Source organism: Dromiciops gliroides, chromosome 3 (assembly GCF_019393635.1).
Source record: "Dromiciops gliroides isolate mDroGli1 chromosome 3, mDroGli1.pri, whole genome shotgun sequence".
NCBI classification, from domain to species: Eukaryota; Metazoa; Chordata; class Mammalia; order Microbiotheria; family Microbiotheriidae; genus Dromiciops; species Dromiciops gliroides.
Genome location: NC_057863.1, coordinates 296,303,675 through 296,328,660, shown reverse-complemented (window position 1 = coordinate 296,328,660; position 24,986 = coordinate 296,303,675). Strand labels below are relative to the sequence as shown.

The 24,986-nt window shown below is 43.3% G+C and overlaps 2 protein-coding genes across 5 annotated transcripts in view; one reads left to right on the top strand and one right to left on the bottom strand.

The window, feature by feature from the left end:
- Positions 1 to 4,614, top strand: part of POLA1 (DNA polymerase alpha 1, catalytic subunit) — a 345,895-nt gene extending 341,281 nt beyond the window's left edge. For both annotated transcript variants that reach the window (XM_043997404.1, XM_043997405.1), the window contains exon 37: positions 3,708 to 4,614. In XM_043997404.1, coding sequence (XP_043853339.1) covers positions 3,708 to 3,868 — 161 coding nt within the window. In that variant the 3' untranslated portion in view covers positions 3,869 to 4,614. The remainder of the gene's footprint in view (positions 1 to 3,707) is intronic.
- A 6,653-nt stretch (positions 4,615 to 11,267) lies between these two features.
- On the bottom strand, positions 11,268 to 24,575 carry ARX (aristaless related homeobox). 3 transcript variants are annotated; one of them, XM_043990881.1, is made up of 5 exons: positions 24,244 to 24,575; positions 21,395 to 22,256; positions 18,360 to 18,405; positions 14,993 to 15,321; positions 11,268 to 12,439 (listed from the first exon to the last, which is right to left on the bottom strand). In XM_043990881.1, exons 1-5 carry the CDS (start codon positions 24,434 to 24,436, stop codon positions 12,199 to 12,201), a joined length of 1,671 nt encoding a protein of 556 aa, XP_043846816.1. In that variant the 5' UTR covers positions 24,437 to 24,575; the 3' UTR covers positions 11,268 to 12,198. The 3 variants fall into 3 exon arrangements, with proteins under 3 accessions (XP_043846816.1, XP_043846817.1, XP_043846818.1); XM_043990882.1 differs by having other exon boundaries at positions 21,395 to 22,253; XM_043990883.1 differs by lacking the exon at positions 24,244 to 24,575 and adding an exon at positions 22,464 to 22,634 and having other exon boundaries at positions 21,395 to 22,253.
- Between the last annotated feature and the right edge of the window lie 411 nt (positions 24,576 to 24,986).

The window sequence follows — 24,986 nt, the reverse complement described above, 5'->3', positions numbered from 1 at the left end:
ATTCATATTTATTGGAGACAAATAAAAGGACTCATAGAGTGGGGTCTTTTATTTTGGAATTCCTGCAGCTTCTTACATTCTTTTCAGTATGACAAAGCTTAGGGTGACATTGAGGGAGGCTATGGATTAGAAAAGGTGGGAGCCATACAATTTGAAAAAAAAATAAGTCTGCTTAAATTATTACCTGATTTCATAATTGACAGAATATTTAATTCAAATATAGTAAATTGACACACCTCTACACAGAGACAGTTATGACTGACTGTATAACACCTGACAGAATCAATTATGACTGACTGTTGTTTCATACCTTTGCACAGAAATAAATGAAACAGACATTTAGAACAGAGACTGCTGCTGCCTGTGTGCCTAAGCTTACCTTAATTAAAATAAAATAACCAGTGGGTGATGTTAAAATTTCATTGCCCTTGTGATTTCTAATTCATTGCATTGTCTTTTAAGTCCAATAAAGATTTTACAAAAAGTAAAGCAAGCTGATGAAAAGAGATTTCTGGTCCACTGACTTTGAAAGATAGAAATATGATATATGGGGGAACAAGTAGTTTCGTTTAGATGAAAGAGTGTTCATTTGTTTAGAACCATTATAAAATCTGATGTACTACTTTGCATGGCATCTCTAAACCCAACTTGTACACATATCCTTGTACACAATTACACAATTATATGTCATATCTCATACAGAAAATGGTTTAATGTAGATTGTATAATTTTGAGGTTTGGGGGAGTCTAGAAATTATCTAAAAATCTAACATCTATCTTTCATTGTCTCCAGTGGTTAATCTGTGCCTCTAGATTAACTCTTGCCCTGCCCCTTTGAAGTCACAGTAAGAAGAACATATATAATAAGAATTGTTATGGAAACCCAAGAGAAGCTTTCTATTATCAGCAGCACCGGATTAAAGGAAAATGCATTCTTAGTCTTTACATTTATAAATAAATTCTATACATAAGGATAATGCTTTAGTCTTCAAATGATGACTACATTCTTCTTTGTGTGTATGTGTATATATGTATGTATATCTGTTAAAGTATGAGAAAGTATTTTGTCCTTTATATTTATGAGAATTTCTAATAGCTTGACATTAGTTAGAGATTATTTATTAGTACCCTTAATCCTCATTAGGTTTTGATTATGACAGCTATAGATGGTTTCTCTGACCCTTGTCCATCCAGTATCATTGTGTTGGGATCTTGTTCCTTGGAGGCCCAATGGAGTCTTGATAGCCAAAAAAGAAAATATGGAAAATGGGGTTTCTGTCCTTTGTATTCTGTACTAGGGTTTTCAGTACTGGGTACAGTGTTGAAGGGGGAAAGTGATAGTTGATATTAAACTTTCCCTGTGTTGCTGGACTACTTTTGAAAATATATACAACCAGAAAAACAAAAGCAAAACCCAAGGGATTTGAATCTCTTATTCCAGCCCTGTTCTCTGGAAGGCTGTGCTATATGTTATTGATGAAATTCTCATTTAGAAAGAAAGCTTTTTATTTGCATCTCTTACCTGTATGACACAGTGCTTTGGTGGTATTGACTGGCTGTGTGATAGGTGATGGTCACAGTTGTCTGTTATTAAGAAGAGCACAGAGTGATACTGGTTGTCATTCTGTCTCTGCTGTGTGGCTTCGTAAATCGTCCCCTTTCTAACCAACCTGGTGGGAAAAGTCAATATCCCATCAGCAAAGGAGGTAAACACATCAGGAGCTGTGTCCTCTCTCATCTTCCCCTGCTCTGTATTACTGCAGTTCTTTAAATCTGTTCTCCCCAGTTATCAGATGCATTTGTGTCATTCAAAGGCTACCACATTGTGGTCCGTGTAGCTAAAGCTTGCAGTCAGGTTTTGGTAGTGGCCAGGCATTATATTCTCAGGCTCTGATAATTAGAATTTCTAAATGATATCTTCCTGTGGTAAATTAATGGGGTTCCTTTTCTTACTTTTTTCCCCTGTCAGCACTCTTCCCCACCTCATCACCTTTTAGACATTAAAATCAGAATACACACCCCCCCCCCCACTGCAAAAGGCAATTGATGCTGTTTCGAAAAGGTCATTGTCCACAATGCTATGTGTATCAAGGGAGCAATACCCGGAAACTGGTTTTGAGTTATCTGGATGTACTATTTCAGTTAAATTTTACTTCTCATGTACCACTTCTCTGATCTTCCCATCGTCTGCATCCATTCCTATGGCCTCTTTATCCATGGATAGCCTTCCTCTCCAGTGGCTGCTCAGTCAGTGCACAGCTACAGCCCTCACTGAGATTGGTGAACCAGCCCAGGAGGCCCAAACTCCCTCCAGTCCTTTCTCTTCCATTTCCTTTCATTTGTCTGGGCCTCATTTTACTCCTCCCTTAAAGGAAAGAGGTGGGCCAGATGCCCCTTAAAGTCCCTCCTTAATCTAAATCCAGTGAACTCTTTTGGGGGGAGTGGAGACGTGTTCTCAAAGTGTGTGTGAGTGCAGAAATGGCCCTGGGAATATTTATCTGGTTCTAGAGCTAATAAAATGGGACTCTGCAGCTGAGAGTTGTAGGGTACCATGAGCTGCCTCCTTTCTGCTAAATCTGTCCTGCTCCTAAGAAAAGCAGGAAAAATCCTGATTCTGGTGGTATAAATGGAAATGTTAGATTTGGATTTCCAGGACTTGAGTTTGAATTCCAACTCTTCCTTCTGACCTCGTACAAGTTGTTTGGGGTTTGGACCAGATGACTGCCAAGAGACCCTTTAGTTCTCGGTCTGTGATTTTGTAAATGCTGGAGGCTTTGAGTGGTGACACTGGTTGCCTCTCGAATAACTAAGGTGGGGTGGAAGCAGTCTGTAAGTAATCAATCTGCTTGTTTCAAGTTTAGTATCCCTAGTTGCATCCTTTCCTCCTACCTTTAAATAAAAGAAAATCTTAGAAACAGCAGACATAGAAGTACATGAGCAATTTTTATTTTGGTTGGAGTAGGTTAGCTAGAGGGAAGGTCCCAAGTGGTGGGGGATAGAGATAAGTTGGAAAATCAGCCTCTGGGCCGAGAGTGGGGGAGTTGGCAGTGACTACAATCCTGAAGTATTTGGGCACCAGACTGGGAAGGGGGAAGGGAGGGTGTGGAGAAGAGAAGTTGAAATGAACTTCTCTTAAGTGACCTGACCCAGAAAACAGGGTTGGGGAGAACGAAAACAGAAGGGAAATCCCCATGGAGTTGCCAATGCCTCTGTTTAAACTTGGCGGAGGGAAGTACAAGGGCCTCTGAATGCCACTATCTTCCTGGGTAGAGAAATGTTTATCTGCTTCATCCCTTCTACTTCTGAAATGATATGTATGTTTGAGTGCCCCTGGGCTCTGCCTGCATCTGCACAGGTGTGTAGACCTGCACATTGAACAGTGATAGAAGGTTTGCCTGGACAGACCCTCGATGCCCTCAGCAAATGAGAGGGGTGTGTGTTTGTTTGTCTGTCTGCCTTGGAGTGACCAACTTGATGGGCATCAGCTGGGACTCAGAGCTCAGCATTCTCCCCATTCAGGGTCTCAGAGCTGGGTTGGCCATTAGAGCAGAAGAATGAAAATGTGGCTGCTCTTACTCTGAACTTGAGTCAGAAAGTTCAGGAGTCCTGAGCTGTGCATGTGCGTAATTCAGAATATTGGATTTTCTTGCAAATCTGTATCTCTTGGTCTTTTAATCCTTTTTTTTTCTTTATTTTATATTTTATAGCCATATTGAAGAAATTCTTCTCCAACACAGACAGTGAGACGTACAAAAAACTAAAGAGCACGGCAGAGCAGTTCTTGTCCTGGAGTGGCTATTCGGAAGTGTGCCTCAGCAAACTCTTCTCAGACTGCACTGTGAAGCCCTTTAGGGAATCCCAGGACTGACGGAGGGAGCGGGGAGTTTACAAATCATCTCGTGTCTCCCTCTCCACACGTTCACCCCACCCCCACAGTAGCCCAAAGTGTCTCTTTTGCATCTGTTCTGCTGGGCTTTCCCATTTTGGAGAGAATATTCATAAGGCTGGGGGGAGAGGGGAGAATTGTTTTAACTTCCTTCGGGTTAAAAAATAAACAACAACCAACCTTGACTTCACTTGAAAAAGACACTTTAAGAGACTGTAGGCCTTTCTAGAGCACCTGAAGAGTGGATTCCCCCAGACGTATGTATACTGGGATGGGGGAGGGTGGAGGAAGAGGGGAATTGCTACTTTAATTGAATAATTCCCAGTGAGAGTTGCTGGAATGTAAGTGATCCTAGACTTTGCTCCGGGGTATTTAGTCGAGGTGCTCTCCGGAAGAGAGGTTAGTAGAGGTCTCTCTAGGAGCACTAATGTTTTGCCTTTTCACAGTTTATCAACTTCCCCACCAGAAACATACCAATTAAAAACAATACCAACCCTAAATGCTTCTCTAATGTGCTACCACCTGCTTTTGGATTTAGCCTAGGGGAGAGTTACAGGTTTTTCAAATTAGATATTTGGGGGTGGGAAGCTTCCTTCCCCACCCCTTCAGTTTGCATCCAGGTCGGAGCCTAATAGCAACACTTACCTAAGGTTTGACACTGTTAGTGAAATTACATATCTCTCCCCCCAACCCCCGTTTGTTTTTTTAATTTAAGACAGTTGAGTGCGAAGAACAAAGATCCCAAACACATAAACGCCTAAACACACTTCTAAAAATTTTGAAGGCTTAGGAGTAGAAATTGAGACTATCTGGTTTGATCTCCTTTGAATGAATATTGATGAAAAACAATAAACATGTTCACTTTGAGAGTGTTTTTCTTGCTGGCTTTTTCAGAGCAATTCCTTTCCCAGGAAAGATTTGTCATTTGTATTGTCCTTTTCTTATTTTTATTAGTAAGTTTACAGATTGCAGACTATTTTCCTCCATGTAAAACTGTAAAATTTAAAATATATAAAACTGTGTGTTTATTAAAAATGAAAGATTATCTTCTTGAAGAAGGAAATAAAGTTTTCTAGGGAAACCTGTTTTGCTAACTCCTTACCAGTGACAAAAGGGAAGGGGGAGGGTGTTGTGGGATTAAAAAGTGGAAACCCTCTATACCACTATCTTAGAGAAAGATGAGGCCGATGTCTATGTGTGTTTAATATTCTGAGTGTTGTAAGAGAATCCGGGCATTGGGTGCTTACTTGGTTCCTATAGCAGATAAAATCCAGTGCTTGGGATGCTTTCCCATACAGGTTCCTGTGACACCAATATCAAGTAACTTGGTACTCCAAGGCAAAGTTCATACTCTAGAAAGGCTTGCACAAGGATTGACGAGAAAAAAGTCTCTATTTTGCACTCTCAGAGTCCGGGTATTTCAAGTGTTTTGATCCAGTGGCCACATGATTGTAGGACAGCCTAAGTTAGGAAAGCTCAGGTATTAAGGGGTTTTTCACTATATAATATTATTATTCAAGCCAGAAAAGAGAGCTGAATTGTCCACTTCAGGACATCTCTATCTCTCAATATGTTTGCCCCAAATGGATCTTGTCTCCTAGATGTTCACCTGGAGAACCTCTTTCCGGGTTTCTAAATTCTGTGGTTGCTTTTGGACATTCAAATACAGAAGTACATATGCAAAGTACTCTGAATGACTGTCAGCCATCTTCAGTCTTCTTCCAAGGATTTATGCCCCAACAGAATTGCAAGCTCCTTGTAGACCAGGATCATATTAATTAATCCTATACATTAAGTTTCTACTGTATGCAAAGGCTACCCTACCTGCCCAGTATTGGAGGCCCAAAAGATATTTCAATTTTTTATTTCACCGATCACCTACATATTTCTTAGCTGAATGATTTTTAGCTTCCAGAAACCTGGCAGAGAGTAAAAACTGTTCCCAGGGTCCTTCTTTTTCACTGCTGGTAGATTAGGATCTCAACAGGCTTTCTATTTCTTGACTTGTGTTGGGTCCAACTGCACAGGGTAAAGTTGGGATGAGAGAAAGTGGACAGACTGGCAGCAAATCTTTGCCGAGCTTTTGTGGAGCCTGAGTTAAACTCCCAATTCCTGGAAATTTCCTTTGGAAAAGGAGGTCTGGACCATAGGAGAATCCCGAATCCTTTCCTGGCAAAGTAGGGTCTTTGCAACTAACTATTCCCCAGCCTCTAGGTACTTTGCTCTGAGCATGAGAAACTCTTGGCTTTTGCCTTGGATCGAGACTGGGAGAGTGAACAGCTCTGATTTTAATTTGCTCCATAAGAAGTAAATTTAGATGATCCTGTGACTGTTGCCCTAGACTTGGGGTAATCAAAGTCCCCAGATGAATGTTTTGGAAGATCGGCCACAAAAAGAAGCACCACCCCCTCCCCCCCTTCCACTTCACCTCAGCTATGTCTCACCAGGCATTAGAATTTTCTCAGAATGACCTGTCAGGTTTCATTGGGGAGAGGGAAGAGGTGGTAAGGGGTAGGGATGATACCAAAACCACAAGTCAGATTTCCCAGGCAGTGTTCTGCATTTTATTTAAAAAAAAAACCAAAAAACCAAAACCAACAAACAAACAAAAACCCTAGCCATAAACCCTCTGAGACTTGGACAAATTCCCCTTGAGCTGCTAAATGCACTGCTCCCAGCCCCAAACTTGAAACCATCTTTTCCTCTTACTTTGGGGGGGGGGGGGCGTCTTTCCAGCAAATCACCTAAATATTTCTTAATTGAACGGTTTGTCGTGGAGGTTCCTTATAGCTGTTTAATAGATTAACTCATCTGAGCCAGCTTCAAATTTCAGATTAAAATTCCTTCATCCCGAAGGCAGCATTATCAGGTTGTTGGAGGCTGTTTTCAAACCTTGGTTTTGAATAGCAGCGGCTCTGCATTAATTTAACCACTAAGCTAATAAGTAGGTTTCGTTTTGTTATGCTAAGCTTTATTGCTTTTCTTTTGATCAGAATGGTGTTGTTGAGCAAAGCAGCAGACAAGGCATTCTTTGATGAGGGAATTAGCGCTCTATTCTTCCTCTATTATTCATAGCACAGTGGAATATGTAAGTACCTGAGGGTGTCAAAGGAGAGCAGGCTCCATTGCAAAGTGTTCGCCTTGTTTCTCTCAATAGCTGACTATGAGATGATAAACCGCTTAATACACTGCACTAATTGGATGAGAGCAAAAAGAGATGGGAATTAAGGCGAGGCAAAAGGAGAAAGTGCTACCAGCCTTCATTCACTCTTTCACCACTTTAACGGCGCCAAAGGAGGCACAAGCTTTCTATAAGCAGACTAGAGGTTTTGTGCAGAGATAAAATGAACCTGTTAGTGGATTCAAGTAATACACTAATTATTGCACAGTATAAATACCACTACTGGTTCTATAACAGGGAGGTAAACTTCTTTTGAGAAGGTTATAGGATTGCTTGGCAGTAGTGTAGATCCTAATAAGAGACCAGAGTAATAACCCCCTGGATTAACAAAATTGCTGCTTGTAGAAGTATGATTCGGGCTTTTACGAAGATTTCAGGAGAATGAATAAAAATGACTGAATGACATTTCTTAATGTGCAAGTGGTAATCGCTCCCTTTTCTTTAAAGTAAATATATATGTGTGTATACATATACATATATATATATATGCTTCAAACTGGACTATTAATAACGTCCAGGAACAACATGACTTTTCCTTTTTGAAAAATGCTTCCCTATTCTTCCCCCAGGTAGTGGGTTATATGGGTGTGTGTGTGTGTGTATGTGTTTAATATACTGTCAGTTAAATATGCAGTTACTTGAGGGAATTCTATTCTCCAAAACACTATTTTAGACCCACCAAAAGCTCTCCCCACCAACTCAGAGACATCTATACATGCTCATGAGCACACAGACACACTCATACACACAACCACATTTTCTCTCTAAAAGTGGTGAATTTTTACACATTTATAATTTCCTATGTTCAACTTCTTTTCCGCTCTAAAGATCTCTCTGCCCCAAGTGATATTTAAAAGGGATTCTACATTTCCCTCATTTTCAATGTGTTTTTTAAATGAATCACAATTTTGTTTATTGAGGAGACAACCCTCTTCGGGCACTGAGTTCAGAATGGTGGTGAGCCTCTCTTCTCCCGTTAGGCCCCATCCACTAATTCGCTTACCAAGACAGTCAAATGCCAAATATGTGGCGACCTCGACCCCGAAGGTTAATGCATCTCACACTATAAACCAACTTTGACAAGGCCAAGATCAAAGCAGCACACGATAAAGATACACCTTGCTCGAGGTTTACGTGTGTACACAAACATGCACATACACACAGGGGTGTGTATATTGATACACACATAATAACGTTACTTAATTGCTGCTGCTTGAAATTTTCCGCCTTCCTAAAACAACTAACTTGAAAATCTGAGTTTAGTGACCATGCATCTCTTTTTCTCACATGCTCCCCCAACCCATACCCACTTGTTCCCCACCTTTGTGAGACATTCCAGGGACAACAGTCCTGGGAATTACTGTATGGGGGCTTCTAAACTGGACAGCAGATGGTGTGGTATTCTGCTTGGACGTAAAAGGAGACAGCATTGCAAGGAACCAGGCTCTTTCCTGCTCCTGCCAGGCACAATATTTCCTGGCGATTGTAAGACTATCTTGGAGGAGGTTTGCTTAAGGTTGGGGGTTGGGGAGAAGGGGGTCAGGCTCTCCCAGCATTGTAACCTCGTTCCCAGATATTAGGGCCAAATTGGGTTGCCATTCATTAATAATGCTCACAATAAGATTAAATCATTCTGGAAAATCTCATAAAATCCCCCTAAGTACGCTCCAGTGGCTCTTTCCAAACCCCATCATTCAGCACTTGGGGAGGTTTGGAAGGAGAAGAAAATTGGTTTCTTTGCTTTTAATGCTGCTTTGAAAAGATACTCAGAGTTTGTCATGCGTGACATGTCACATGTTTAATATGGACTTGCTGGAAGTCAGGGGGTCTTTAGCGTGTGATATTTATGGAGAATATTAAGTGCAGAATGAGGTCCCTCCAGCTGGAGAAAGTTGAAAGAATAAGAGGCCTTGGATCCGGCTTGTTTGCAGCATCAGAATGACATAGGATTAAGAGTTTGTAAAACAAGGCGAGGAGCTCTCATTGGCCAGTAATAAATGTAATCCTTGGAGGTAATTTCACGCAATTTGCCTCTGCTCCATGGAAGGGTCAAATGAGAAAAAATGACTTAGAAAAGAGTTCATTAACAGGAAGAATGGTACTGTTACTCGTATACCATCCAATTGGCAGCCTAGAAGGGAAGGGGGGAAGCAGGGAGACAAGCAGAATCCTGACTAAACGAAAAGAAAAAATTTCAAGAAAATTTCTATTAACCATAAAACAGAGAACCCCATTACAAACCCCATACTGGCGTCTTTTCCCGTGGGGGTGGGAGTGTAGAAGATCTCTGAAATCTAAGGACTAAGAGCTACTAAGGTATCCGAGCTGGTGAGAGAAGTCTGCCCTCTCCTACCCCTCCAGTCTCATCATTCATTTGGAATGGGATATGCCAGAGATAGGCATTTAAGTTTGGGAGGGCAGAGAAAGTGGCATTCCACTAACACTTCCTTCTCCCACCATATCCTGTACTAAGGTCCCTTAGGCTCCTCCTATCTCTGCAGTAATTAAGGGGAGGAGTGAAAAGGGGAGGAGGAACTTGTATTACAGAGAATTCCGTTTCCCACCCCACTACAAAGGTACAGAGGTTCACTAAAGCGAAATATAGTCCTCCATAAAGTGACCCATCATTTGCTCATTGTCCGTTCTATTATCACTTCTCTCTCTACCCTCTCCTTCCTAACCCTTTCCCTCCCTCCCTATGATCCCTCTCTCTCTCCTCGGTTTCCTATCTCTCCTTACTCACTCGGTCCTTCTCCATTTCCCTCCAGTTTTCTGAGTCACTCTGTGATTCTTTGACCTTTCCCTCTTTCCTGGGCCCTACTGCCATCTTACTGAGTTTGAATACCTTACGATGAAGTTCAATTTCAAGGTGCCAACTGAATATCAGCAAAACCGAAACAAGTTGCTTTCCTAAGAGTAACCCCTGGACTACAGGAGCGCAAGTATCTGTATTCTTTGATGGTAGTTAATGAAGGACAAGGGGGAAGCTTGCTAGGTAGGCTTACTTCTGCAGGTCGCCCGAGGGTAGAGTATATGACCTGGAGGGCAAGCTTGGTTGAGGGAACTTCGCCCACCCCACTTTAAATCTACACTCCTAAACCTACATACCAGTCCTCTCCAGATGGAGTATTCAAGGATACAGATCAGAAATGGGAGAGAAGTCATTTGCCCAGCCTGCCCCAGGGCCACACTCTGCCCTACCGGAGTTGGCTTCAGATTTCCACTCTGCATTGAAGCAAACGCTTATAAAAGCAGGGGACCAGCGTAACCCGGCAGGACTTAACCAAAGCTCAAAGAAGATGTCAACTCAGGTTAGTCACGGAACGTCAACCCCCTTCTTGCCCCTCCCCCCAAAGGTCCGGTGCGCTAATTACTGCAAATTGAAACTAATTAAGCTCTTCTTCCCTTTCCCATCGCCCTCTAATCATTAAAGAGGCGCACCACGCTGTCAGAGGGACTGCCATAGATTGGTAACCAATAGTAAATCAAACACGTTTCTACACACACACACACACACACACACACACACACACACACACCAAATTGATTAGTATCTACTGTTCTTACGAAACCTTGGTTGCGCCCCCAACCAGACACACACACACACACACACACACACCTTGGATCACTGTTTCCCAGAAAGCATCGCAATTATGCCATTTGAGAGCTGACACGTTCATACATCTTTCTCTGCCTCTCCTCTTGTGTGCCCCCCTTCCCTTGCTCTTTCTAGAGGCATTCACACTCCCCAGCGCGGGCACGCGCATGTACACACACACAAGTATAACACCCTCTCGGAAGTGAGCTCTCCAGCTTCTCGATCTGCGCTTTTACCTGTCATCTCTTGGGTATACACTTTCAATTCCAGCCTTAAAAGAGCAGCGTTGAACCTTCCTTCCATAAGACAAATTCCCTCTGTTTCAACCGAAAAGCTTCCGTTTGCTTTAAAATGCTTAAGCAAATACCAACACATTGAGTCCAACCACCACTATAAAGGGAAAATTACATATTCATTCTAGGGCACATCCCAAGTGATTAAAAATTCTGTAAAAATAAGAAAAGCCTCCACTCTAAAACCACCACCTGAGTGACTCTTCGGTTGTCCTCTACAATAAGGTGGTTTACCTAGTGCTGTGTTCCTGAATGCATTTTTCACACTCTCTTTTGTTAAACATATATATATTTTTTTATTTTCTGAGTGTGGCACTTCTCCACCAGGATAGCAAGGAAAAGTGAGAACAAGAACAACATTACACAAAAGTACTGTACCATTGCCTTTTTTTTTTTTAAGGTTTCAGGAACCTCTACAGTTAATAAGTTAAATAAAGGGTCTGTGTACATAAATATTTGTCTAGGAACCCTATCATATCTACAACACAGTAAGAATCTACAGAAGGACAAACTTTTACAACACTACACAGAGTGCAATTGTTTTATAACATTTCAAATATACAAAGCTCTGTTCTTTTTTTATAACAATGGTATGTACAGAATCAATAATCACAGTTTAGTGACTTAAACAGTCCATATTCTAGCAGTGTATTTCCCTTTGGTTTGATATAAAAACCTTGGTTGGTGTAGTGATAAAGAATAGAACAAGAAAAAGATACCCCTTTCCTTTAAGTGCACTGGTTATCATACAGCATCAAATTAACTCTCTTTCTGCCCTGGAAGCATCCTTGGGTGAGAAAACTCAGTAGGCCAAGGTGTGAGTTTTAAAAGATGGGGAGAATAGGAAGGGGAAGAATCCAACCTTTAAAAAGCACACACATTAAATATTATAGTGGAATCCAGGGAGAAAAAGAAAAAAAAACATAGTAAGAAGGCGACTCAAAATATATTTTACATTATGACGTCATTTTAAAAGAGAAAGATCAAAGGACAAATCAGCAGGTTGGACATTTAAGGGGAGAAAAAAGGTACCAGCCAAGGAATTTGCTATTCAGGAGCTGTTAGTGTTGGTTTACTCAGGAGAGCACTGTGGCAAAGGATGCTTTCTTTCTCCAAGTCCCTAACTCGAGAACCTCTCCAATGTCTTAGTTTGCTGGTCCTCTTTTTTCCATTTGGTCTTGATTGGTGCTATTTGAGGTGACCTTTTATTTCATTATCAGTGGTGGTGCTGGGTCAGGTTTTAACACACCTCTTTCCCTGTGTTGTTCCCAGGGAGGATATTGAGCTGTGTCAGTTGAGCGGCGTGTTCTTTTGCTTTCAGCCTCAGAGCTGCTATGCTTGAAGCCCGTCTGTCTGCGGCAGCTGTGGCGGGGTCTGAGAGCGCACTTGACTGCACCCCGCTATCCACCGCGGGAGTGGGCTGTCTCAGTAGAGCGGCAGCGGTGGAAGCACTAGTCAGAGGAGCCATCGTGGAAAAGAGCCTGCGAGGGAAGGAAACACGGGTCAAGAACCGAGACAGCTTAGGTATTGCCACACATATGCATGCATGCATACACACACACACACACACACACACGCATCCTTTTTTCCCCTCTCTTTAGTTTTTTCTTTCCTAATAAGCTCCCTTCAACACGTGATCAATGCATTCAGAACCTTAGGTGTGAACAGCGCGACTTTTTTTTTTTTTTTGGTATTCTGGGAGAATTCCGTCGGGTGCCGAGGGGGCAGAAGACCTGTTGCAAAATCTCAACGTTGGCATTCAGAAGATTTTTTTAAGTCTAATTTTACCAAAATTATTAGTGACAGGCTTGTGCAGGAGAGCACCCTGTCAAGAGTAGAGCTGATACTATGATTTATGCTGAATAGTGGTATAGATTCCAAAGCCAAATGCTTTCTCATGATCATGCAGCATTTAGGAGAGTGATGAAGGAGAGAGCAGGGGAGAAAAGTAAAGAGAAAGGGAAGAAATGAAGGGGAAGAAAGGGAGCAAGGAAAAGCAGGAAGAAGAGAGGAAGTGATAGGAAGAGAGAAAGATTTGGAAGGAGAAGAGGGCAAAGAAGAGAGAGAGAGAGAGAGAGAGAGAGAGAGAGAGAGAGAGAGAGAGAGAGAGAGAGAGAGAGAGAGAGAGAGATGTATTCATGCAGTGGTAGTGGTATACTCTCGCCTTAGCTCTGTTTTGCTTTGGTTTTGTTTTTATTTTTTCCCTCCTTTCCACCAATGAATGTCTTTGTAGTCTTTCTTCTGGGAAAGGCTCCGAAGTCTCTGGTGCCCGGTGTGTCTATCGGCTCCTTAGCCCTGATGCCCATTCCCTGCAGGAGGTGGTATGCCTGTTGATTTCCTCACAGTGGAATGCCAATTACTAGCCAGCAACCTAGCATCCCTGCTCAATGACAATCTTTTAAATGCTTTTCCTCTAGTTTGCCTGACTTCTCTCCCCAGAGCAGTGGTGCTGAAGAGAGGGAGTGACCCCCTTGACTGGCGCATGAAGATGTACAGACTCTCCATTAACCAAGGAGGTGATTATTGACATCATCACTGCTAGTAACTGAACTATGGTACTTCTAAAGGCAATGGGGCCTTATAGCTAAGCCTCAGCTGGCTAAGCCTGGGCTTTGGCCACTACAGAGCAATCACTGCCTGCTTCTCCTTTGCCTTGGCATGGAAAGTGGAAGCCAGGGTTGATAGCTGAGAGAAACCAAAGCCAGAGCTGGCCTCTCTCCCCAACCTCCCAAAGGAGGCTTGGTTCCTGGGTTGGCCTCCCTTCAGAACGATGTCCTGGGTTTGTTCCATGCTCTGTTGGCACCTTACTTTGAGTTTTCCATTCTTAAATCATTGCCCTTAGGAAGGAGTCAGAAAATACTGCTTTGTATGAGGAAATCCAGTGCTCCTCCTCCTCCCTCTCCAACCCCTCCCCACTTTATTCCCTGCCCTCCCCCCTTGCCTATTTTAATCTTACAGCCCATTATCCAGGCTGTTGTTAGTAAGCTTTTACAATTCACTTTTCAATTTGTTGTCAGGGGGAAAAATAGTAGAAGGACTGCATTAATGCTGCAAGAGAGCTGATAAAGTGTGAAATCATGCCTCCATGCAGGGGGCGTGACAGAACTGTAACATCACTTGTTCCATTAGGTAAATTGAGTCACTGACTGCAATTTGATGCACAATCTGTTTAATTTCATTGGTTTGTATGAAGAAACTAATTTTACTTGGAATTTGAGTTTTTTCCCTCCATGAGAGGATTTTTTTTGTTAAGTGGCTGCTCAGTTGGGTGAATCTATTATTTCTTTGTTCTCTTAAAGAGAGATCATTGCAGCTACATTCAGTTTTATTTTCACTGCACTTTCCAACTTAATACATCTTTCCTTTGTTTCTTTGTCTGTGTGATTAACTACAGACTTTTATTTCATCATTTGATGTTCATTTAAAGAAAGGGAGCTATAATACAAGATGAATTATTTCTTTTATTTCCTTGTCTTGTACCACTGTTTGATTCAGGTATAACATACAGGAATGCAGCTTTAACAGCTGGTCATTTGAGGGACAAAATAGATTCAGCTTTAGGACACCTGAGAATGTCTGACCTCAGTGTTAGCCACACAAAGACTCAGATCAGCTTTTCTTGAACCTAAATCCTTGTTCTTCTCTTCGATTGCCATGATGATGAACTAGATCAGCTCCCATCTAGAGGAGACATCACCAGCAGGGATTTTGCTCTCCCATCTCTCTCTCCCATCCCTCCACCACCCATTACTGGCAATATTCTACAGTGATACCTTAGGATTATTATATGAAGATATAATTAATGTTCACAAAACAATCCTCAGCAAAGCTGTTTTCCTGATAAGGAATATAAAGCTTTACTTATTTTGGTAAAGAAACAACAATTTAAGAAATTTCTTCATTCTCTCCCCTTTTGCTTTTACCATTCTATTCCCCTAATTTCAACCTCCATGATTATCTATCCCTTGGATGCTGGAGGTTTTTTTTTTCTTTTTCGTATGTTTTGAATGTGTGTTCATGTTTAAAAGCATTACCTTCCAAATGCAGGGCTGATGAAAGCTGGATGCCGGAATACTGCTGCGCCCAGGAAAGTGCTGAGGCCTAGTGGAGTCCCACTTGGTGGCAAAGTTGCAGAACCAGGTGGAGGAGGTAGACTGGGAAAGGCAGCAGCAGCTGCAGCTGCAGCAGCAGTCCAGGCTGAGTCCAGAGCTGGGTGATGAGGAGGGAAAGGGCTGGCATCCAGGTATGGACTGAGGGGGTGCGTTGCTGAGAGAGGACCAGGAAAAGGCAAACCTGGAGGGTGAGTCTGAGCTCCAGCTTTCTCCCTTTTCCGCCACTTGGCCCGGCGGTTCTGGAACCAGACCTACAACCCCAAAATAAACCTCTTGTGAATGATCCTTTTGATGGCTTAGAAGGGTGCTTTAAGTTAGATATACATTCTTCTCTGCCTTAAATTTTCTTTTAGGACTGGTCACTACCTTTTATTCCTCCCACCTCACTTCTACCAGTAGTCTTGATTTCATAATCATATTGGGCTTTGACTTAAAAATATGATTGTTCTGTTCCATATCTTGAGAGAGAGAAAAGGCATGGAAATACATCTCATTTATGAAACCAGAAAAAGCAAGGGAAACATAGTAAACAACACTATTCTTCCAGGTTTTTTTTTCCTCCTGAACAGATTACTTCATTCTCCAGTTTAAGAAGGAAATAAATTTACAACTTTGAGAATGCCCACAATGGACAGAAACAATTGTACTTCACACTAGTGGCTATTTTCAACTATTTCAGTTTTATATGACCCTAAGATCCTCGATCTCATCTTCATTAGTTAAAAGGGGGTCAATTCAGCAAGGTGTATGTTGGGTATGGAGAAGAATCCTTGTAACAAAAACAAACTAATCAAGTTGTCTATAGTCTATGAAATGGACTGCTCCATAAAACGAACTATACCTAAAGTAATTCCCACACATGTGTTAGGTACACAAACACATTCGGTTCACTACATACTGGACATATAGGTATATTATCTATAGTAAATAGATCATGCAAAATAAAATACCATGTATTTTTCCAAATCTTTAGAGCATTCATATTTCCTAGTTTCTTTAGGATATAAATTGAGCATGTTTTATATAAGATGATATGATTTTGTGATGTTCTCAACATAAAATGTCTTTCTATTTAGTAATAGAAAGCAGCCCAATTAGACATCTTTACCTGAAATACTTGGTGCAGCTATCAGCATTCTAAAAATAATTCCCAATAGCATCAAATGACTTTTTGTGTAATCTATTCAGTACACCCACATTCCCAAGGTCTGCTGGTGCTCTTGAAGGCTTTAAGAGTTAAATCATAGAACAGCATCATTGGTGGGTTCTGTGAACTGATAAATGCCTAAAAAATTAAGGAATTTCAACTCCAGGCTATGTATATATAAAATTGTAGAAAGAAATAATATCAAACACCAAACAGGAGTTATGTTTCTCCCCCCAAAAAAATATGCAGGGTTGTCAAATGTAGGTTGAGAGCTTAAGTTGTAAATACTCCAGACTCTAAACTTGGTTTTACTTTTAAACAGCCGTTGTAATTAATCAGTAAGAAAAAACAGCAATCAAAATGGATTGATCTTTTCAAATGGTGCTGTGGAGGAGGATCTGGCAAATTCTATATGTTTTTTATCTTTAAAAACAAAACAAAACAACTCATGGATCCTAAAAGCTTGAGGAAATTGACAAAGTAATGCTGGCTTACTGTGGGGGGGGGAGATAACTTTTATGATATTTTCTGCTTTGATTTTATTTGAAGGAAAATAGCAGCAATATCTTCATTGCGATCAAAGGAATTAAAGGAAGAAAAGTTGTACAGAAGAGAAAAAATGTCCTTAAAGAAAGTGAAAACCCCAATCTGATTTTGTCTCCTAGCTCAACCTCAATTATCAAGATGTCCCTGCTGCAATTCCCCATTATTGAATTAATACCTCTGAGTACACCCAGAGGTAAACTAAGGGACTCTAATAATTCATATTCACTTAATTACATCTCCTCCAGTGAATAGGGGAAAAGGAGAAAGGAAGGGAGGGGGGGAACTCTTTCTTTCTTTTTAAAAGTTATTTAACTTTCCCACGACTTGTTCCCCTGAGCTGAAAATACTGATTTGCTGTCACATCTCTGTTTGACAATGGAGAAATGTGTCAACAGAAAGGAGGGGACAGATCTCATCATTAACCCCTCTAATGCAAGAAGCTGTTGTGTATTAAATGAGCCATATGGAATTTATTATGCTTTATCAGCGCTTGATTTTAACTGTAAAGTGATTTGCTCAGCTTCAGACCCAGAGACATCTGTTTTCTGTTGGCAATCAGGGCATCCCAATGTTTATCGTCTCTTTGGTTATGAGGCTTGGGTTAGGAAATGCACTCTGGTATGGGGCTGCAAACACCTTTAATAGCATTGCACTCACTCACTATTAGATCAATGCGGGCTTATTGCTATAAAAAATGGGAAATCAAATAGCATTAGCCAGCTCCTTGTGCAGGCGGAGGGGAAATCAAACAGCATTTTGCCTTCAAATGGCCCTGTTTGTTCTAGCACTAAGTGGGCTTTTATGAAGCCCGATTGGAGACTTAATCGCAGCCAAATACCTGCTTGGAGCTGAGCGGATTTGTCTAACAACCAAATCCGCGTTCTGTCCGATTATTTCAATCAGAGTAAGTTTGCGCCAGCGGTTTGTTAGGTATCAGGGCAAGGGCTAGGATCCCGAAGTGCCAAGCAGCCTGGGGTGTTTGAAAACCCCTTCTCTGCCCTTCTCTCTCTCTCTCTCTCTCTCTCTCTCTCTCTCTCTCTCTCTCTCTCTCTCTCTCTCTCTCTCTCTCTCTCTCTCTCTCTCTCTCTCTCTCTCTCTCTCTCTCTCTCTCTCTCTCTCTCTCTCTCTCTCTCTCTCTCTCTCTCTCTCTCTCTCTCTCTCTCTCTCTCTCTCTCTCTCTCTCTCTCTCTCTCTCTCTCTCTCTCTCTCTCCCTCCCTCCCCTTTGTTCCTTTCTTTACGGTGATTTGCCTTTCAATTTTATTATTTATATATACATACATATATACCTACATGTAGTGGATAGATATTTACATTTTAAGTTGGACCCGTGATTTCAGTACAACCTTTAAAGACCAAGTTTTGTTGCCCTTAACAGGACTCACAAAATTTTATCCTAATTTATGTGACTAGACCTCCAGACTATGTTGGAGGAGAAAAGTGCAGCTCTAGATAACACTCCTCCCTTCTCTGCCCTCTTCTCCTACCCACTTTCTGCCCCATCTCTCTCTCTTTTTCCCTCTGCTCCTTACTGTCCTTCTCCTAACCACAAATATAGTTTTATTCCATTCCTGGAGAATTGACTCTAGGAAACTCACCTGGACTCGGGCTTCTGTCAGGTCAAGTCTCATAGCCAACTCTTCTCTGAGAAACAAACAACACACAAACATAGAGATCAGTGTAGTTCGGTCACCCATAGACCTTGGTCCCACTTTATCACTAAGCTATAATCTTTCACTGCTTCCATACCTGGGATTAGTTAGCAAATACACCTTGGTTTACTTGTAAAAACCCTAAGATTGAAAACACAAGCTCACATTCACCCTCTTTTGCTGCTAAAGTTAGTCTTTAGAATAGAAGATAGGGTTTGCACAATCATAACCACACATTGCTAGGTGTAGGAGTTTTGTTTTTGTTTTTGTTTGTTTTTAAAGAGAATGAGTCCAGATGTAATCGTTAGTATACTTTCTAAGTTTATATGACAGCAAAGCACACTGGTGCTTCCACCCCACCCCTTCCCATACCAATCTTCTCTACTTTGTATCAAACATATGATCATGTGAAATTCTTAGACCATGTTCCTTTTTAACATTTTGTTGTAGAGAGCACAATAATAGTAAAAAAAATAATAAAGTCAAGTGAGAAAACGCAGCTGAGTATCTATCTTAAGTCGTTCTCCCCCTGTTGTCCGTGTCTCTGTCACACTCTCTCCCTATCTCTCCTTCTGTCTCTCTTCTCTTGTTCTCTGGATTTTACACTCTCACTATCTCCCTCTCCCTTCCTCCTCTTTCCGTTATATCACAATCCCCATTATCCTCTGGAGTTATGTTAAGCTTATTAAAGGTTCAGTGGGGGCAATTTTTTGATTAATAAAATGCTATGCACCTCCTGTTTCAAATGCTCAGTATAAACTCCGCACATCACAGAGGAAGTCAATTTAGCTGAAACTCTACCCCACCATGGAAGTTATTATGACGACAATTAAGACAAATAGGAAACCATTAAGATGTTGTAAAACTGCTCACAATCTGTTTACTGAAAATAGGAGAGCTCGGAATATAATTGGATCTCTCTCCGATAATATGAAAGAACTGGACTAGCTGAGCATTGGAACCCAGGAAGGACTATGTGGGAAGTTGTTCTTTGATAGCCTCTAGGCCTCACCTGAAAGTTACTTTCCATGCCTTCAGCATAGGGGAAGCTAAATTAGTTTCGAGCTTCCCTTCCCCTCTATCCCGCGGTTTAAAACAAGTCTTTCACACCCCACTCACAGCTAGATCAAAGGAATCTCTTTAGTAGAGAAGGGTGGGGTAGGAGTAAGTAAGGGGGGAGCTACGGCAATATCCCCCTCAATCTGGTTCTCTTGAGGGAAGTTGTTTTTTTTTTAAAGGGTGGCTACTAATTACAACTCAATCGCCCCCATTTCTCTTTTTTATTCTTAACTTCTATCCATTTGTAATATATGCTATAGTCACACAGTGAGCTTATGGATATTGGATTTTGAACATCTATTTTAAAGTTTCTTTCACTTAAAAAAGCGAAAGGTGGGGGATGGGTCGAGGATCGGAAAGGCCAAGTTTAACCATCCTCCCATCATGAAATCCGCTATTTTCTGCATCCCGTTGGGAGAGAATTTTAGAATGCAAGATCAACTACAATCTGAAGTCCATGCTAGACGCTAAAGTAGTTACAATATATTCTCTGCTTTATAGGAGTAGTCATTTTCCTTTTTTAAATTCAAATTAAAAAGCTTAAGTCGTCTGTGAAGTAGCCGGTTTTAGCTTGTCAAGTAGGTCTCTAAATATGTTTGCACTGTTCCGACACCCTTGCGTATCTTTCTTTCTCTCTCTCCCCAACTGGGTAATATTTCCTCCTGACCCTAGTTTTCCCTCAGTAAAAGCAGGCTATAAACCAACTAAGCTGGGGTAAAGAAGGATGCTACAGCATACCTCCCAAATCGGGTATCGACTTTACCAGATTAGCTGAATTAGTACGGTGCATACTTTCTCTCTCAGCCTCTTGAATACACATTGAAAAAATAGTGTAAGACAAATACAGAGTGTAACAAAATATTCCGATCCATAAATCTTCAACACACAAGTGGATACATTTTCCCACAATTTTAAATTCCGTATCAACTTTATCTAGGGAATGTAATGCTCATGATTTGTCATGCACACAATATCCAAACATTTTTCTTAAGCACATTAATTAAACACCCAACTTCATACTGAAGGCAGGCATACATGTATAAAATTTTGCATGGCTCCAGGTTTTTACTCAAATACATATTTTGGGAGTCCTCAAATCAGAATACTTTGATCTTTTTAAAGGACTTTCTCTGGGGTAGGGCTCTAAAGTCCACTGGGAATACTGTAACTGATATCCCACAGGCTTGTCTGTGAATACGAAGGGGGTTCAGGGAGGCAGACGAAAATAGACCGTGATTTGTTGTAGACCTCACCAGAGCCAGAGCTACCTGCCCTAGGCCAAAGAAGTATGCAGCAAATATAGCCTGAGCCTAGGACGGGAACGTTCGCCCAGTCCCTTGGGTATGAGCTCGCTTGTGAATCTGTCTGAAGGTCTGTTAGAGGAGCGCTTTCTGGTCTGGGTAGGCAAGCTGGTTTTCCAAAATAATTTAGAAAAGAAAAAGAAATTAGGCTTGGTGATGGGAGGGCAGAAATTGTCCCACCAAACTTTGAGATAATAGTGGGACAGATGGGAAAGGGGTTAATAGAAATCCGTAGCCAGGGGACAAGGGCGTGTGGTGGTGGAGGACTGGAGAGGGGCAAGAATTAGGGCTAAGTTCAGGGACGGCAGTAAGTAGGTCCTGGGGCCAAGGCCGGAAGACACTTGCAAATAGTGCCCCGGCCGGTCCCTAGCTGCTGTGGTGCTCTCCTTCTTAAGTCTAGTTTTCCCTTTCCCGGAAGGATCAGTAATATAAATAATGTCGAGAATGGTGAGTCTAAGTTCCTATTCCTGCCTACCTACGTCTGTCTCTACCTCCTAGACATCTCCTTGCCCGTGGCCATTTAAGGCTGCTTGTTGGTGTGTGTGTGTGTGTGTGTGTGTGTGTGTGTGTGTGTGTGTGTGTGTTAGGGGTGGTGCTGGGGTCTAGGAGAGATGGCAGTACCTGGTGAAAACGTCGGGGTAATGGGTTTTTTGGAAAGCCCGCTCCAATTCCTCCAGTTGGTAACTGGTGAAGGTAGTGCGGTAACGCCGCTGCTTCCTCTTGAGAAGGCCCTCCTCCGAGTCACTGCCTGCCGACAGACACACGCTGTCCTCGCCGTCCTTGCCCTCGCCGTCCTCGCCAGGGTGCAGCAGCAGCTCCTCTTTGGGGGACAGCTCTCCGCCCTCCGCGGCGGCGGCGGCGGCGGCGGCGGCTGCAGCAGCTGCTGCCGCAGCTGCAGCAGCAGTAGCTGCGTTGCAGCGCCTGGGCTCCTTCAGAAGGCCTCTGCCGTCGTCTTCTAGGAGCTCCTCCTCGTCGTCTTCCAGCAACTCTTCTTCTTCGTCATCTTCCTCTTCGTCCTCCAGCAACTCCTCCTCGTCGTCCTCCGGGCCTGGGGGACCCGAGGTGGCGGCGGCAGCCGACGCTACTTGGCCTAGCCTGTCGTCGGGGTGCGGGGCACCTCCTTTGCTCCCCAGCTCGTCCAGGGCGGGCGGCGGCGGCACGAAGGGGGCCCCGTTCTCCCTGTACGACTTGCTACGGCTGATGCTGACCTGTGGCGCTTGGCTGATTTTGAGTGTGTCCCAGGCGGAGGTGGCCCCAACCCCGGTTCCAGCCCCGTCGGGCCTGTCTCCAGACCTCTGCTGTTGGGGCTCCCCGCGCGGGCCCGCCGCGGCTGCCGCAGCAGCAGCTGCTGCCGCTGCCGCCGCCGCTGCCGCCGCCGCTCCCTGCAGGAGGCGGCCCCCTCCCGGACCGTAGAGGCGCCTCAGCTTGGGGGGCAGATGAAGTTCCGCTTCGAACTGGGGGCTACTGCCCTTCGGAGAGCCTGCTGAGGAGGGAGGAAGGAGTAGAGGGAAAAGGGTGGACAAGGAAGGAGAAGGGAGAGAGACCGACAGCCGGCCGACACCCCAACAACAGCCGGGACACATAGAGGGAGAAAGAGGATGGGGTGGGGAGAGAAAGAGAAATACACAGTAGGTCAGTGTCAGTGTCACAGGTGCAGTTACCAGCTGTCACCCAAAGGCAAGTTAGGCACCCGTGTGTCCCATTTCCCCTCTGTCTCAATCCTCAGATCTCCCACCACTCGAATACTCCATTCCACCAAGACCTTCTTTCCCTAGAAGAATCAGACAAGAAGCCTGGAATCACCGAAGCTAGAGAAGACATCAGGTTGGTGGTTCTGTCCGCCTGTTAGTGCAATTTTTAACCACGGTCTCCTGGATTTGCCCCCCCCTCCTGTAGGTTGGTAGGGGATCGAAATAAAAGGACCAAGGGAGCTGGCAGGCCCTACTCATCTAGTTGCATTAGAAAACATGCCACGGGACAGTTGGCACGGTGCCCACAGCTTTCGACTCCCAGCTTCACTCTTTTCTCACCCCTCCAACTTTATTAGAGAACATTGTGGGCTCATTCTCTTTCTGAGCCCCCCAACTTTTTTCTAGCACCGAAACAACTCTTTAAAAAAACTTTAAAACTTTGCTATTTACATCGCACCCCGCTTTTCTACAGACAGGCGAAGCGGCCCTGGGGCACTGCAGCTAATCCTTGGCCGGCATGGAGCTGGGGAGAGGGGAGCTGTTCCAGCTGAAGGCCTCTGGAGGAGCAGGCAGACCCTAAAGGTTCTGGGAGCCCTGATCAGTCCCCAGCCAACCTGAGTGGGGGTGGGAAGAACATTCCTTCTACTGAAACAAGAGCAAATACGCCTTTAAAAAGAAGTGGAGGAAGAATGGGGTGTGTGTGGAGGGGAGAGTGTTACAGGGAATGCGCCTGTCAAATAGTCTGCTTAGGGCTCCTTCCCTTCGTGGAAGCGCCCGACACAGGTGCTGCCACAAGCTAAAAAAAGAAAGGGAAAAACTCAGTTTGATTTAAAATAAACGACTCTTTCTCCTCTCCTCCCAATCCCCACCCCAGTCAATCTCCTTTTCCCCAAAGGAAGCACACGGGCACTGGCTTGACCACCAGCTTTAAGATGTCAAACGCGAGTCTGCGGAGATTTTCTTCCTATTTTCTAGAGATTCACCTCACTTCCAAACTTGAGTAGGGCAGGTTTGAGGACATGCGGCAAAATAGTAGTTCTGCATTTTAAATCAGTTTGAATGAAAATCGCAGAACCTTATGGAGAGAGAGAGAGAGAGAGAGAGAGAGAGAGAGAGAGAGAGAGAGAGATCCCCTCGGAAAGCTGCATTTTTCATATTGTTCAAATACCATAAGATGAATTTCAGGACACAGCATTTAGACATTTTCTGCAATGCTTTAGCTAAAAGGGACCTAAGAAATATGTAAGAAAAAAATGAATCATGAGGAAACGAAGCCTCAGCAGCGGAATGATATTCAGCCCCCCAACCCTCGTTTGCTTTTCTTCAGATACACCCGGATATCGGCTGCTTTGAGGTTCCCCAAGTCGTTGCTCTAAAGGATTTGATCCCGGGCAGCACCTGCTATTTCTGACTTCTCTCCAGCATACAAACACCAATCTGCAACACGACTGCTGTATTACTTTAATAAGGCAGCTACATTAAAATAACAACCAGAAATGCTCCTCTGTCTATGCTCTGGAGAGAAAGAAACCTTATGTCAGAGGCTTTTGGAGGTGGGGGAGGCGTTAATAGGTCCCTGAAAAGGTGGGTGAAAGCAGTAAAGTTTACAGGCCTTACAGATCTATCTTCCTCTTCTTCCTCGGTCCCTCTCCCCCTGTTCCCAACCCTTCCTCATTCTCCCAAACAAAATCCAAAAATCCACAATAATTGCACTTCGGGAGTGGTTTTTTTGGCTGTCGCGATTTGCACTCCGAAGGATTGAAGGGCTTGGTTTCTTACCTTGCGCGACCTTATCCTGATCTGTCCGGTTAGACAGAGAAGGCAGGCTCTGAGCAGCTCCTAGCAATCTCATTTTACAGGGACTCCGCCTGCCCAGGATGCTGTCTATGCAGTAGGAGGAGAGCAAAGTTGGAGATTTACTTTTGCATTCAGGCCTCTCAGAGCAGCTCTCCTCTTGGTACTGATTGCTCATGATTTTTGGCTTTTCCCCTTTTCGTAACGAGCTGGGAGGTTGTTGCCTCTCTCGGAAGGCTGGCTGGCTTGATATGTGTGTGTGGGGGAAATGGCTCGCTTTTTTTTTTTTTTTTTTTTTTTGGTTTTGGGGTTTGGGTTTTTTTTTTCCCTCTTGCTTTCCCCGCCCCACCCCCTAAGCTGCTTGTTTTAATCCCCCCTCCGGCGACTCCCGCACTCGCCCCTCTTCGTGCTCAGGACACCAGTAACAAGTGTAGTGAGCAGCAATTGCTTTGCTCTAGAGTCTCTCTCCTCCACGTGCTGGGAGTCGTCCTCTGATTGGCTCTCGCCAGAGGCTGGGCAGTTTCAGGCTACGGGCGAGAAGTAAAACCCGACATGGATTTTCTGGGAACAGCCCTCAACCATCACCAAATAAGAAAGTTCATTGCCCTATCCTTTAGAAGAACTTTTTTTCTTTCTTTCCTTCTCTCTTCTTAAAAACAAAACAAAACTCTCTAAGGTCTTATCTGAAACTAGTTATTCCCATCCCCGACACCATCCTTTCTAGGCTA

Coding starts and splice junctions, on each gene's coding strand:
- ARX (XM_043990881.1), bottom strand. CDS start 24,436: ATGAGCAATCAGTACCAAGAGGAGAGCTGCTCTGAGAGGCCTGAATGC. Junction 18,406..21,394: donor TACCCCGACGTTTTCACCAG/GTACTGCCATCT, acceptor TTTGTTTCTCAG/AGAAGAGTTGGCTATGAGAC. Junction 15,322..18,359: donor TGACAGAAGCCCGAGTCCAG/GTGAGTTTCCTA, acceptor TTGGGGTTGTAG/GTCTGGTTCCAGAACCGCCG.